At 38.6% G+C, this 15,638-nt stretch overlaps 1 protein-coding gene across 2 annotated transcripts; it reads left to right on the top strand.

Annotated features, from left to right (window-relative positions):
- Positions 1-358: 358 nt before the first annotated feature.
- Positions 359-15,046, top strand: ttc14 (tetratricopeptide repeat domain 14). Of its 2 annotated transcripts, none has more exons than XM_042514134.2 (12): positions 359-987; positions 1,370-1,494; positions 2,783-2,982; positions 3,406-3,490; positions 3,996-4,125; positions 5,206-5,361; positions 5,869-5,940; positions 6,132-6,251; positions 7,629-7,751; positions 9,425-9,542; positions 13,043-13,149; positions 13,272-15,046. In XM_042514134.2, exons 1-12 carry the CDS (start codon positions 854-856, stop codon positions 14,305-14,307), a joined length of 2,406 nt encoding a protein of 801 aa, XP_042370068.2. In that variant the 5' UTR covers positions 359-853; the 3' UTR covers positions 14,308-15,046. The 2 variants fall into 2 exon arrangements, with proteins under 2 accessions (XP_042370068.2, XP_042370062.2); XM_042514128.2 differs by having other exon boundaries at positions 360-987; positions 1,367-1,494.
- Positions 15,047-15,638: the final 592 nt, after the last annotated feature.

The raw sequence follows: 15,638 nt of genomic DNA on the forward strand, positions 1-15,638 counted from the left end.
GCTCAACTGCTTCAATGAAAACTAACGGAAGCCCTTTTTTGTGCTAGCTACTTCTAGAAAACGATGTGTGTTGTTGCTGAGTTTTTCCAACTTTCCTGAGAATTAGAGGTTGTATTCTTGTGACCCTGAAAGCATAATTGGCTAATTATGGCTGTTTGTCAGACTAAATGTGGTAGGATATTTTATTTATAATTTCTATAATATAAGTTACTATCATGTACTGTGGCTCACGGGTTTTCCAGTTGACTTTGACTTTATTTGGATTTCAAACTTCTTTAAAAAATGATTGCGTTTTCATTCGTGCACTATGGTTCCTACATGGAGTTTGTTTCTCCCGACGCTTTCGGTGTAACACACTATGCGCATGCTCAGTAGTGCATGTGTTCACCGAGACAGACGTGGATTGTCGAGTTGTCAGTCCTCCCAACTCAACTTTGTGGAATAAATACGATAGTTGTTTTTGAGTTATAGAAGACGGCGGAATTTTGCAAATGTAAAAATAACGGAATAGTGTGATTTTTTACGAAGATAAATGTTGTCGTGCCAGTGTGTCCTTTGTTATGCTACCGTTAGCTAGCCGGAGAGTGACGTTATCCAGCTAACGTACTACACTGAACTGTATTTTTCAGCCTGTGCCCCAAATAATCAGCATTCCGCGAGGTCCTCAACTGTGTTTAATTCGAGTGTCTAGTGTTTAAAAAATGTCTCCGCGACTTCCTCGACGAGACAAATATCTCATTTTCTGAATTTTGCTACCCGCTAAATCGTTTTAGCCATAGCTAACGGCTGCTGTATGCAGTGTGACAGCTGTGTGTAGCGTACAGTAATGTGACTGCGGGAGTGTAAAAGCAGAATGGACAGAGACTTGTTGAGGCAGTGTCTTACATATCATGGAGAGTCATTGTTCAACAAACTTAAATGTGAACAAACAGAAAACCCAGACTTCCAGGCTGTGGTGTCTGACCTGTGCAAGGCCACTTGTGAAAGGTATTTCAGCAAGTCACCTTTGTTTATTTTGTTTTGGTATTATTTGATGTACTTTTAAGGTTATTAAATATTTCCAGTTTGCATGTGAACCTTTGATGAACCTTTGACCTATTGATTTGATGCCTCTTTTTCGATGTTTATCGCAGCCTGTGGCTCTACAGTACAGATGTTGATCGTTTATATGGTAAATTTGGATTCTGATGGTGGTCCATGACCGAAAAGTTAAATCTTTTATAAGCTCAGTGCTGATAGCATGCCAAAATTTAGCTGTTAATTTTGCCCAATTTTATCATCCAATGCACCTATCTAACAGGCGTGCTTCACACAACACTTCCAAAAGGTTATTCACTAAAGAGCCTTTGCTGTGTTTTTTGTGCAGCAGGAGTGATGGGCAGGACAGCGCCCTTGTGGAGCAGTTCATTGCCAGGAAGGCTGACATCCTGTTCTCTCCAGCATGGAAGACTGTCACTCATCAAGAAGAGGAGCACGAGGAGCAGGACGCTACAGGTGTGTGTTGGTTTTACTACATATGTGAAACTTGTTCACACTATCTTTTTAATGTTGTTTGTTTTGTAAAGTGTGTCAGTCCACATGAAAAGACGTGAACCTGGCAAAACAGCTAAATCATGTTGTTTTTGTCCTCTTTTCAGTTTGCAAACACTAGAACTTTGTTAAGCTTTCAATTTGTTTGCTTGTTCAATCCTCTTTTGCGCTCTGTGATCCTCTGTATCATGTTTTAATATAGCAAAATTCAAATTACATGTGCTCGTGTACATATTTTTTTTGCATATCTATATGCAGCTCATTATTTCCTTGCCCTGTGTGGGATGAGATCTTAATTAGGGATTTAGTGACCTTAAGTCATTGTTAAGTCCATGTGCTTCAGCATACTTTGGACCAAATTTCTGAAATCTCCTCTGATACATATTTTTTGTATCTTTTTGAGAAGTCTGCACTCACTACATTTATGTGCACAAAAATATTCAGGTTTTCCCCCTCATCTCGCAAAACACAATATTCCTATGAAGCTGTTTACATGCCTTATGAAAATTAATATTCCACTAATATTCACATTTCAGTGCAGCCATTCATGTCATTTATCATGTTAAAATCTGGATTGTCATTTTGCTTCTTGGCAACATGATAGGATTTTTTTTCAGTATATCCTTATCCAAAAACCTGCTGATTACCAAGTTTTGTTGGTTGTTTAAAAGTAGGTGTTTCTCCTGTCAATAAGTGTGGCCTTTTCTTTTGGGCATGCATCTCTACCCTAGCCCTGCAAACTGTTGCCTAGTTGGTTTGTGTACAATTTTTCCATGGTGACTGAGCTGACTGCAAACAGACAAAAGGTTGCGTGTCACAAACTGCGATTAAAACCCCAGCTGAAACATTCTGAATGTGCTGTACATATACCCAAAGAATGCTATTAAAACCTGAATAATACTGACATATCGCATATCTTTATTGGAAAATGTTCATTTCAGAAAAAGGCTGGATTCAGAATATCTAAACAGAACAAACTGTTTACACGATTTGCATCAAATTCATAATTTTTTCATATTTGGAATAACAGTGGAATATTAGCGTGCATGTAAATGAAGCCACTGTGTCAATAAAGGATTCGTAGTGTGAGCAGCACATTAGCAGAGCAGCAGCAGCTTCAGCCCTCCATTCGTGTCTACACAGGATGATTTTAAAATAAAGTGTCTAGTGTGGATGTACTCTCAGTGTATACATACGAATGCATCTGTATATGTGACATGTTTGATTTAGCTTTCTGCCTCTGCCCTCCCAGAGCCCTATGCCATCATGCCACCAGTGGAGTTATTCATGGAGGTGTCTTATGAGGAAAGAAGAGCCATGCTGTACAGGGACTTGGAAAGAGGAGACATTGTGGTGGGGAGGATCAACAACATAAGAGATTACGGCTTCTTTCTTACTCTGCTCTGCACAGCAGGAGGACTGAAGAGAGACATAGAAGACTTAGAGTTGTCGGTATGTCAACAAGCTTAATCAACTAAATGCACTGAAGCCCTGTGATAAACCCTGTTACAGATCAAAACCAGTAGGTCAACCTCTGCAAATGCAGATGGATTGGATTACGAATTGGCTAGCTGTATGGGTACAGCTCTGGCACTGTGAATTCTTGAAGGACTGCCAGAGGGCAATGTGTCTCTAAGTGCACCATGCAGGTTGGCATCGTAAGTCGTGTTCTTGACATGTTTTCAATTAGTGCATCTAAGCTATGAAAACCCATTTTTGTCTTCTGGGAATTTCCTCCCTTAAAAGCTCAGAGGGAGTAACATGACTGGCAGTCGTCCAGGAATTCACAGATCTGACATAACTTCCTGTCTTACCACACACCTGGGTGCAATCACAAAAAGTATCTAAACTATTCTGTTTTTTCTTTCCCGTCAGGCTCTGTGTCACATCAGAGAAATTCCTTCCACTGGCAGCCATGATGACCCTCTGTCCTACTATCAGATAGGGGACTTCATCAGAGGTAAGTGTCTTAGACTCTGATCGTCATCAAGCTGACTTTTATTTCCCAATTAATCGTTCAGTGCATAAATATGAGAAAACTATGAAAAAAAAACAGTCCAAGGTAAAATCTCCAAATGATACTTAGTTTTATTTGACCAAAAGTCTAAAACCCAAAGTTATGTATTTCACTGTGATATGAGAAAAAGAAAAGCAGACATAGATCTCCATGTTAAGAAACAGCACAATGTTTGACATTTTTTGCTTGAAAAGTACTTAAATTATTAATCAAGTATGAAAATGGTCATTGAGTAATTTTCTGTCAATGGACTAGTGATTGAAGCTCTACAGTGTATGTATGTTCATAACCCCCAGACATTTATCAGTCAAATTGCTCATGAGAGATCCGTTCATAAGTTAAAGCCATTAAAGTGTTTTCTGTCTCTGTGAGTTTTTGCTGTTTTTCATGTCTAAAAGAAAAATCTGTCAAATCTTCGCCTAATTAATGCACATTCTCTGTTCTGTAGCTGCAGTGAAAGATATTGACCGCTACCAGGAGAAAATCACAGTTTCCCTCCACCCGGCCTCCCTCTCCCCCAGCTTAGAGCACATTAAACTGGGTGTCTTACCTCGAGAAGAGCTGCCAATACACTATAGGTAACCAACACAACATGACAGGACAAAACACAACAAAATACACAGAATAAAACGGTTGTAGTTTGAGAACTACTTTAGAGAAAAACATCTAACTAGTATTTTTCATATCAATTAAAACAGTAAAATAAAATGTCAGGATTCAGGAATGTGGGACGGTGTTTAATTAACAAGAATGTGATATCAATCAAGTAACTTTTATTAAGCATTCACCTAATTTGTCTGTTGATGGTAACAAGCATTTCACCCTGTCATGCTGTACTTCAGATGACTCCAGCTGCTCTTTATTATTTAATATAGATTAGCTGCAGTCAGGATTAATGGGTCATGTAAACATTTCTTTTGTGATCTTTGTAATCATTTTTTGATCACCAGATAAGATAAATGAATTCTTAAAGTGCTTCCAATTGTGGCATGAATTGCTATAACTGGTTTAATCTGTGTAAAGTGTTTTTATGCTTCTGTGCCAGTGGCAGCAGAGGCCAGAGGCATTTTGTGCACTCCATGCATCCGTCCGTCCCATTCTGATGAATTTGGTATTTTAGGAATTTAAAGTGAATGTCTTCAAATTTGGCACAAATGTCCACTTGGACTTAATTGCAAACTGATAAGAATTTGGTCGTCAGAGGTCAAGGTCACCCAGACCTCACTCAACATGGTTTTGGACATAACTCAAGAATTCATATGCTAATTATGACAAAATTTCACACAAATTTCTGGTAGTATTATATGATAATGTGATGACATTTTGCATCCAAATGTGTAAAAGTCAACTTCACTGTGACATCATAATGTTCTGCAAAAATACCTTTTTAGCTATTACTTAACGTCATAATTCAGGAACAGAAGCGGAAACATGTGGTCAGATACTGAATTGGTGACACTAATCAATAGTGTCCACCTTAAAACTGTGCTGGTTGTATAAATCTTCTGTGCTGCCGGGTTGAACGTGTATATAAAACATCAACATTACCCAAAAATGTTATAGCTTTTATTGAATTCCTTCAAATTCCTCACATTAGATATTATCAAAGTCTGGACAGACATGGATATAAGACATATCATCCTCCCCTCTGCTTTTAGCCGTAGCGTCCGTGCAGCCGCTGACTCCAGTGAGACGTACGAGTGTATACTGAAGAGTTGCCATGGTTACCACAACCCCTCTGTAGTGGAATATTTGCTGGAAAAGGTGGGAGTGAGTGACACCCACCCACCATCAATGATGAGAGGACTACAAAGGTAAACATGTCGGCCGGCTGACTTTTTGTTTTCTAAGTTATTCAAGTAACACCGTATTTTGTGGAGTTTGAAGGATTGTTTCTTTAGCAGCAGCCTGCTTGTTTTCAGGTAGTCAGTCTCTCAGATTCACTTGCTTGAGAATGAGAACTGATTGGTGTTACTTGTGATATTTTTCTCTAATATCCAAATGACTCAGGCATTGCGCAGTTGTATCTGAGTAATTGTAATTGTAAGTATACGTAAGACCAAGAAAACTGCAAGAAAAAAGGTAAACTGTCAACACTTTTATCCGTGTTAATCAGTGTCTTTGGTTTATATGCCAATTCACATTAAATGGAACTCTCTATCATCAAGAATGTCTCTGTGTCTCTGGGTTTTTACATGTCAGGGGACTTTTCTTTCCAAGTTAAGGACAGGCAGATGATACTCTTATGAAGAGGAAGACATTGAGAGACGACTGCTTCAACGGTCACGGGATTGTGACCATATATCTCTCTTTCTCCACAGTAAAATTTTCCAAGAAGATGATTTTGCTTCTGTGATCAGGAAGAAACAGTCTGCATCGTGGGCCTTGAAGTGGTAATGCTAAACTTTTAACTTTGACCACAGGAAATCTGTATTTTGCCTTTATTGTGTTTCATTGGTCTCTTATATTAATCACTGTGCAAAGTGAGCAACTTATCCTTTCATGTGGTCTTTCCTTGTCTGGCTTCTTCTGACTTAGTGTCTGTTTAAACCCATTTTCCATGTTTCTGTCTTTGTTCCCTCAGTGTCCGTGCAGGTGTGGACCATTTTAAACATGGTCGTCATGTGGAAGCCATGAATGAATACAATAAAGCTTTGGATATCGACACTAATAATGTGGAAGCACTGGTGGCACGTGGAGCTCTGTGAGTCGATTTCTTTTTTTGTAGTCATACAACATACTTTGGATGCTCTTATGCTGTATTCCAGTAATTACCAGGAAAGTCTTCCCCCTGGATAGTTTTGTCTTAATAATAATAATCATAATTCATGTGTGATTGTGTATTTTTTTTCTCTTTTGGCCAACGTTTAGCAGTTGTTTTTAATGATAAGTGATTAACATTAATTTTTTTAACCATATGAAAAACTGAGGTGGTTAAAAGAAAACAAAGAATGCCATAGACCAAAAGTATGCATCCTTTCATTTGGAAGACTGTTGAAAAGTTTTCAGGTCAGGTGGCGAGCATGTTTTGATGGGGGCTGGCAGGAGCCTGATGTAGGCCAGTACCCATGTTTCTTTTTTGACGGCAGCCAGTGACAGACTTTGTTTTGATTTTGATTAATGCAGCTAAGTTAAATTAATAATGCAGTTAACAATGCAGCTAAATTAAATTACAATAAGTTTTATGTATAAAAATAAGGAGCATTTGGTCACATATGCGCATTGTGCGTGATTTGGGCGTTTTCTGAGTGACTGAAATAGAAGGGCAAAAAAAAGTTTTGCATATAGCCCCTAAAAAGCTAGATACAGCCTGGCGAGCTGGTGTCTGCTGGAAAACATTCACCTGTCGTTGGGAGAAGTGCAGTATGTTACCAAGGACAAAATGCAATGGAGAAATGTCATTCTCCTTAAGTCCTACTGATGATGAACAGGAGGAATTCAGTGGTAAATGTTTAGTAACGTGATTTAAGCTGTTAACATAAAGTTAATTACTGTCACTATCGTCAGCTACTGTGAATGCAGACTTTGGCTCCTGAATTGTTAGCGTTAACTGTAGCATTACCGTCAACATCAAACAGTCTGAAGTTAACTAACCGGTAATGTAAACTGATGATGTTAGGTTGTTCGAGCTGCCTGGCTTGCAATACGCTGGTGGAAATCCTGAGAGACAATATGAGGAACAGTAGTTGAGATACCACACCTGTCCCTGTCATTATTTTATTGTATGTGATGCAATGCAAAGCTGTTTTTGGCTCAGTGCTCACTCAGTCAGTATACCTGATGACATAACAGGGGATTCTTCTATGAATGACATAACAGATGTTATTGTTTATATTAAAACTTTCTTGAATGTGCTGACAATGTTAGACTATGTTAGACTTCTCCCTCTGCAGGTACACGAAATCTGTTTAAAAGTCAAGAACAGGTTAAATGACAGCGGACAAAATGAAAATAAATGCTTCTCAGAATGTTACTGTTTCTCAGTTGTGCTACTTCCTGCAAACAAAAATGACTTAATTCCCCTTTTTAAAAAAAAAAAAAAATGTTCTTAATATGTGCTTCCTTCACTGGTTCTTCACAGATATGCTAACAAAGGCAGCATCATGAAGGCTGTAACAGACTTTGAATTGGCCCTGGAGAGTTGTCCAGATCACCGCAATGCCAAGAAATACCTCTGCCAGACGCTGGTGGAGAGAGGAAAACAGTAAGCAGCGCTCCCTTTGCTTTGATAATAGTGCAGAGGTGTAAGATGGAGATGTAGGCGAAGTATCTAGAATGGGGTGTGTGTTTGTGCTCTTGCCATCTCATTACTTTTTTTGTCATGCCAACATCACTTTTGATTAACCTGATGATTATTTTCTCAATTAATAGGTTAGTTGTTTGGTCTATAAAATGTAAGAAAATGGTGAAAGAATGTCAATCAGTGTTTCCCAAAGCCCAAGATAACAATAACTCAAAAGATATTAAGTTTGATGTTGTAGAGGAGTGAAGAATCATGAAAATATTCACATTTAAGAAGCTGGAATCAGCGAGTTTAGACTTATTTTTCTTTTTGAATTATGATCAAATTAGTAGGTGATGAATTTGATTGGTGACAACCAATTTATTAATCAAGTAATTGTAGTGGGTCAAAGTTAGAGCCAACAGATATCTATTGAAATGTAGTGTATAATAAAAATGCATTGAAAATGCAAGGACTTGTCTCCAAACCGTTTGCAGCAAGTTGCTTTAAAGTTGCAAGTTCTCTAAGGTTTTCTTTTAATTTCTAGTAGCATATTCATTGTTCATGATGTTAGCAGAAGTGATCTTAATCAAACAGCATCTTCCAGTCAAACAGCAATGCAAACAGTCATCTAAGAGTTTTTCAGGCAGTGTTTAATCCCTTGCACCAAGCACCATCAGTTATATGCATTATTTTCTCCACCATGCATAAGTTAGATTTTATTTCCTACTTTCTCATGCTGTAGTCCAGTTATGAATGACATGGATCAAAGATGTGTGGCTATGTTTTAGCTTTCAAAATGCATTATTTTTTCATCATTATATTGTATCTATGTATATATTTTATCGAGTACATGTTAGGGAAACACGCTGGAACTCTGTCAAAAATAGATAAAGCTTGTATTTCTGGGACGCTTTTGAATCACGCTGCACCATGTCTGCAAGAATTGAAGAAGAAGAAGAACTGCAAGAACTGTCAAGAGTGGCCATGATCAGTCTTGGCAGCTGCTTGCTTACCTGGCAGCAGTATGAGTGCACTTTTCTTGTTACTATGAGGTTATTGAAGGTCAAGCTCAGTGTAAGAGCTGTGGTTCAAGTCCATCTTGGGGAAAGAGGAAAGTTTGCAGACGGAAACAAGAGCTTGCCTGAGACCTGCTTGTTTTTTTACTTATTAATTGCACCTAAGTCCGGTTAACATGTGTTGTTTGCTGTGTGTCTATAAATGGACATGTATCCCAAATAATCAGTATCATGCTGCTCAGCCTTCGTGTGAGGTAGAAGAGGCATCTCAGTTGCACAGCACTTTAGAAACATCTCTGCTGTATTTTTCATGTCGATTTTCTTCCCCTTTTTATCTTCTTTTACCATTGTACGATTAAAGTTATTTTTACAGAGGAGACAGCACAATCCTCAAAAGGTTTGAATATTTCTATGCTCAGTCAACACTTGAAAAAAGATGAAAAAAGAGGTCAGACATGCTGTTTTGGAACAGCCGAGTGAACATGAACTGGTCTGGTTTGTTCCCGTAATTAAAACGAAGTCAATGTAGAAATGGGAGTGGTAACAGGAATATGTTATGTAATTTTTATGAATGTTTATTGAGTTATTTCTTTGTCCTTACTAACTCGGAGGTCAATTGTTTGTGTTTATGTCTAGGCTTGAAGAACAGGAGAAGCTAGTAACAGCGGAAGGACTGTATAGGAGAGCTCTGTCGCTAGATGACTCAAACCCTGAGGCGCAGGAGGCCCTGCGCAAGATCACAGACACTATACAGGTGAGCGGGTCACCACACACACACACACACACACACACACACACACACACAGACACACACACACACAAATGAGGGGAAGTTGGCTGGTATGCACCGTGTGCATTATGGACTTAAGTATTAAACTTTACAGCAACAATAATGGGCACATCAAAGCATTGTTAAGTTTGTATGTGGTGCATATGAAAAACAAAACAGGTAAAGCAAATGAATAGAGATAGCCCAGAATCTTTTTGTTTCTTTGTTTCAATAATGTGTGATCCAGGTATTCTTTCATGAAGTGATTAGTATTTTTAAAATAATAATTAATATCTTACAACCTAATGTTTGTGGTTTTTGGCCCTCAACAAATCTGTTTTCGTTCAGTCTCACTGCTTTCATCAGCAGCAGCAGGAAGTGAAAAAAAGTCCTTGGTTTACATTACCTGCTCAGCTGAAAACGACTTTCACAACAGTGAAAGTATCATGGCCAAAATAATTCACAATAACAATATTATCGCAGTATCAGCAATTTGTTATATTATATAATTTAATCTATTATATTAATAGAAAATTTGACAAACTGGCAAACTGTGTGTGTGTGTGTGTGTGTGTGTGTGTGTGTGTGTGTGTGTGTGTGTGTGTGTGTGTGCGTGCTACTAACTGGTGAACATGGTGACTTAATTAGCAGCTGAAGAGAGAGGAGTTGGTGGAGACAAAGAACTAAGTTGTTAGGAGAGTGAATATTGGTTCTGTATCTACTGGATGTATAAAAAGGCAACTGTTTACTAACAAGTTCATGAACCTAAACGATGACAGTATTTCAGTCTAGTGTTCGTAGCTTGTTTCTGTTGCCCCCAAGTGGCCGAAAAATAAGTTGGAGCAGGTTTGAACTTAAATACGACAGAGGCATGTATGAATCTTAGTTAGCATACTCCTAACTTTAGTGTTTTAATTATAAGATGTCATTAAGTCAATAAAGTAGCAGTTTCTTTTATGTTTGCTTAGCATCACACCTGTGCCTCTTCAACCTGAACAAACCTGTAAGTTTACACAGCTAAGGAAAAGCTGCTGTAACTTTTTCTGAAAATAATTTGACAGTTTTCTAAGATCAGAGGACCAGTTAACAAAACGCTACACTCTCTGACCATTAACTAATCATAGGAAAATATGTCATTGTGTCAAACAGGAAGGACTAAAAATTCAGTGCGTCTGATAATGGTTTACCAGCTCAATGTTAGTTAAATATTAATATTAATCAATATCACACAGCTATAAACCGGTTAGAATCATTCACTCCCCTGAAAAATGTAAATCAGTTTTATTTTATACAAAAAAAAAATCTCGGCTTGTAAATGATCCTATTTGTTTTTGTACATATAATTAAAACTACAACAATACAGTGGTTTCTGTTTACTTCTGTAACCAGCTATTATTATTTCGATACGGCAACCTTTATAACGATAACCACGCTGTCATACTTCTTTTCTGTTCTGCCAGAAAAAAACCTTTTCCACAGCACACATTTTGACTTTTCATCTTAGGAAAAGTGCAGTTGTTACTAAAAATATTGACAGTGGCTCCGTTCTCCCAGTGACCCAGTGATTCATTACAGTGTGACAGTGAGCCACCGTGCACAGTACCAGAACCGTAAAGGTAAAAAAAGATTCAGGGAAACAGGATTCAGTCATTATTTCAGGGTTCCTGCAGATTCTTGAAAAGTCTTAAAAGGCATTTAATTCATTCATCTAAAATCAGGCCTTAATTGGTATTAAACTGACTTAAATGCTCAGACATGGGAAGAAGGATTTTATTCGTCTTTTTTTTTTCTGAAGTTGCGCTGTAAAATCTCAAAATAATTTGTAGCATCTATTTTTTCATTTATTTATTAATTGTAACATCTAATTTATTCATTCCTTTTCTTAAACTCGTCACGATGGGAATATGGGCAGTGCAATCTCACAGATTGAGAAATGCAAAATTGCCCAGAAAACCGTCAAAAAATGCCAGATATTTTCCACTTCTGTTGGTAAACTAAATAGATACTTTAATGATATAATATAATATAATATGTTCATTGTCTTTATGTGTTCCACTACAAAATGGTTATTTTTATTAATATTTGATATAGATAAGTTAAATCTTTCACTGGACAAAAAAGTCATGTTTATGTCAAATTAAATTGTCCTTCAATTTTGTTTATTAGAAAATTTGTCTTAAACCTAATTCTGAGGGGCATTTATAAAAAGTCTTAAAAAGTCTCAAATCTACCCATTTTTAAGCTACAGGAACCCTGTATTCATTTTAATATTCACCCATGTGTTTTATTATTCAATATTATACTTCTACTTCTACTTCATCCATAAGTAATTAAGTGTGACCCATCAGGAGTAGGGATAAAAGAGCAAAACAGAAAAAGAAAAAAAATTAATATGTAAATACAATTTAAGTTCCGATGTCAAAAAGAAAAACAGAGGAAAATGATTAAAAGATTAAAACCAAAGCGGAGTGTAACTTTATTGGCATTTAGAGAGCTCACCAAACTGCACACAAATTAATAAGAAACAGCTGTGTGCCAGTCCCAAACTACATACTAATTGCATAAACTGTGTTATCTACACAAACGAATAGGAATATATACACTATCTGATCCATAGCGCTATGGTGCTGTCCATGGTGCTTAATGAATCCTGCGAGCGCTCACAGGGGCATGTGTTTCAAGTTGCTGTTTGAGCGAGGGGGCAACAGCAATAATTGTTCACATCAGTCAGTTAGACACAAACACATTGGAAAAGAGGGCTCAGGTTTACGTAAATGTGCATTTATCCTTCCATATATATGTATATCAGGACAGATTTTCTAGTTAGTCAAAGTGTGGTCTGCTATTCTGCTCTCCTGGTACACTCTGAATTTTGTGCGAGAACACATGCACTTTCCTGACAATGTTGGTTTGTAATACTGATGAAGTGTTTTGGTGTGTGTGTGTGTCCGCGACCCTGGGACTCTGCCCTTTGACCCTTCAACTGCCACGGCCTTGCCACCTGCCTTGCGGGGGTGAAAATAAAACAAACTGCACAATGACAACCACTCCTCCACTGGACACTTGTGTGCGCCGTGTCCCCGGTCCAAATACGGTAACGTTGAAACCTTCTTTTGTCTCAATGGGGAACAAATGCTGTTTGTTTTCTCTGCACACCTCTGCTTCTACCTCTGTCTCTCCATCTGCTTCTCTGCAAACTGCCGCCATCTTGGATCTCGCCACTTTTTCCGTGGTAAATATGTGACCCTTCGTTTATTTCTCGATCATTCTGTCATCTGTGGCGTGCGATTATAACATTCTGCTGTCCTTCTCAAACCTTTGACTTCCCTCTTCCTCCACATACTTTTTACTCCGACACAAATGACTGAATAAATGAATGCCGATCGATTTCGGGGTCTCTGTTGCATGTCTTGGGTCATGGCGTGCTTGTGGACTCTTGCCTGCCATTGTCATGTCTTGCCTTGCCTCGCGCGGCGACCGTAAAGAAATCGATTCGCTTGCGAGAAGAAGCGCTGGCTAAGGAGCAAGAGAAAGCTACAAGCAGCCAGACCAGCGCTGAGAAATTGCGTAAGATCTTAAAAGAGGAGAAGAGGTGAGTTGGCTCTGATCTTTTAAAAGTGTAGCAGGTAAATATACTGCAGATGAAGGCATGGAAGTCATTTCATAACTTCAAAGCGTCAGCTGTTTTTTCAGTGGATGTCTTTTTTTTCACAGGATGAAGAAAAAACGGAAGAGATCAGCCTCTTCCTCTTCGTCATCCTCCACTTCCTCCAAGAGTTCTTCTTCTTCATCGTCGTCCTCCTCTCGCAGGAGGTCCAAAAAGAAGAAAAAGAAGAGGAGGAGGTCTGAGAGGGGTAGTAAGCGCCACCGCAGGATCTCCTCAAGGGAGAGCAGGAGGAGTGAGGAGGGTAAGAGCGAGAGAGACAGGAAGGAGAAAGAGGAGGATGAGGTGGAGTGGTATCCCGCTCCTCCCAACACCTCCGCCACCTTTCTCAACCAGAAAGGAGGCCCGGGGTTTGGAATGAGGGATGAGGAGGAGGTAGTGGAAAAGGATTCTGAAGATAGACGAATCTGTCAACTGTATTCTTTGTCAGGCGCTTCAGAGGACGAAGAGTCCAACTCCTCGCGCAGAGAAAGGAAGAGAAGGGACGAGGGAGAGGAGAGCAGGACGAGGAGAATGAAAAATAGTCTGAGCAGAAGCCCAGAAAGAGAGGAGAGGGGGAGCAGGAGTAGAGAAGGGAGGGATAAGAGCAGGGAGAGAGGGAGGGAGGATAACAGGAAAGACAGGAGAGACAGTGACTCCAAGAGGAGAAGCAGCTTTGATGAGAGCAGACAGCGAAAAGTGTCCTGCTCATCCGCCGAGTCTGAGTATTCACGGAAGTCCAGTTTCAAGTCTGAATATTTCGGGAACCCCAGTTCTGCATCCAAACACGTGGAGAGTAGGATGAGACATGACTCGGCCAAGAGGAACTCCTTGGATGGCGGTAGGGTTGAGAGCAGAGGGTGGGAGGAAATCCGGGAGGTAGAAGAGGCTAAGAGAGAGAGGGACGGTAGAAAGGGGAAAGAAGAGGACGAGAGGTCAGATGGGGGAAACGGTAGAAGATCAGACGGAGTTGGAAATAATAACAAACAGAGTAGTCTGACCCCAGTGCCCGGAGCACGGCCTAAAAAAGACCTCCCTTCTAACCTGTTGGATATTTTCAATCAGATTGCCCAGTTTGAGAAGGAAAAAGGAGTCCGGCCAAAATGATAAACCAGAAGTCCAGAATATGCCCGATACCCGTGAAACAAGACTGTGAAATAGATGCCTGTACCATGAATTCATTCATTCTGGAGTGGTCATCAAGCAAAAAACACTGCTGAAGAAATAGCCAAATGTGTTGTTGATTAAATGTCTCCAGTTATTGTCGGTTACCTTAAGTGTTAGAGAAAACGTCTGAGTCATTTTGCTTTGAAATATCTTCGTCCCTGTGGTGGATTTAAGGCCTGTGAGCAACTGTTGTGGTCCAGATGCATTAAAATGTCTATTTGAATATGTTGAAACTAAAATTTAAATTAATACTTCATCCAAAAAAAAAGATTACGAGAGGAACATCTTCCACTTGTTGGAGAATAGCTTGGATAAATATGACAGAATCAAAAATATCTGTGTTAATGTCCGCATTTAGAGGGAAATGTTTGTGTCCATTTTGACAGGTTTTTACATTACACAGCACATCTGACATCACATCAGTTGCTACAGGTTTTAATATCTCTTCTTTTAATCTTAAGTTTTATCTGTTGAAGGTGATACTGCCTTATGTTTACTGCCTTGTGCCATTTTGTGCATTTTTTGTGGCTTGTTAAATCCCAAACAACATGACTGTTAGTACTGCAGGACATTTTCAAGCTTTACACATTGCTAATGTTCCAGTTGTATCCCTAACACACATTCTCCTGGAATAGAACAAACTCACTGAATCAATAAAGCATTTAAAATGTCAAAACTACACATGCTGTCATCTAAGTCATTATGGTTTGGTTGGGTTTTTCCAATTCTGTTGCTTTTCCCAAAGCTTTTGTCATTTTGTTTCTTTGCGATCTTTTTTGAGTTTGAGCGATAAAGCGCTACCGTTGCATTGAAGTTTGTTATTCGTCTTCCTAATGCTAATACGCCGTAAATATTTCTCTCATCAATTTAACAGGAATGAAGCTCATTTATCTCAGTTATAACTATATATCAGATACAGGCAATATAATAAAGTATAAAGCATCAACAATATCAACATTTCATTGCCTCTTTGGTCAGAACAATAAAGCTCATAAAAGCTGAACCCAAGAGAAAAAAAAACGTTTAATCTGAAGTGAATGCAATATTTGTCTTATAATTTACTTATTGAACAGTGTATTATTCAGAAAACCATATAAGGAAGAGAAATTGCCATCTGAACCTCTTGTTTATACGACATTTCTGAAGGTGTTCTCAGCTTATTGTCACTTTACATTTCAAATTCTCTTCAACGTTCTTTTCAAATATATCTCATATGCCTCTAATATTGTGTATATTGTTTTTAAACAACTAATACTATAGACTAAATTAGT

The sequence above is a fragment of the Plectropomus leopardus genome, chromosome 5 (genome assembly GCF_026936395.1).
Source record: "Plectropomus leopardus strain MGB_pleo_1.0 chromosome 5, ASM2693639v1, whole genome shotgun sequence".
Lineage (NCBI taxonomy): Eukaryota > Metazoa > Chordata > Actinopteri > Perciformes > Serranidae > Plectropomus > Plectropomus leopardus.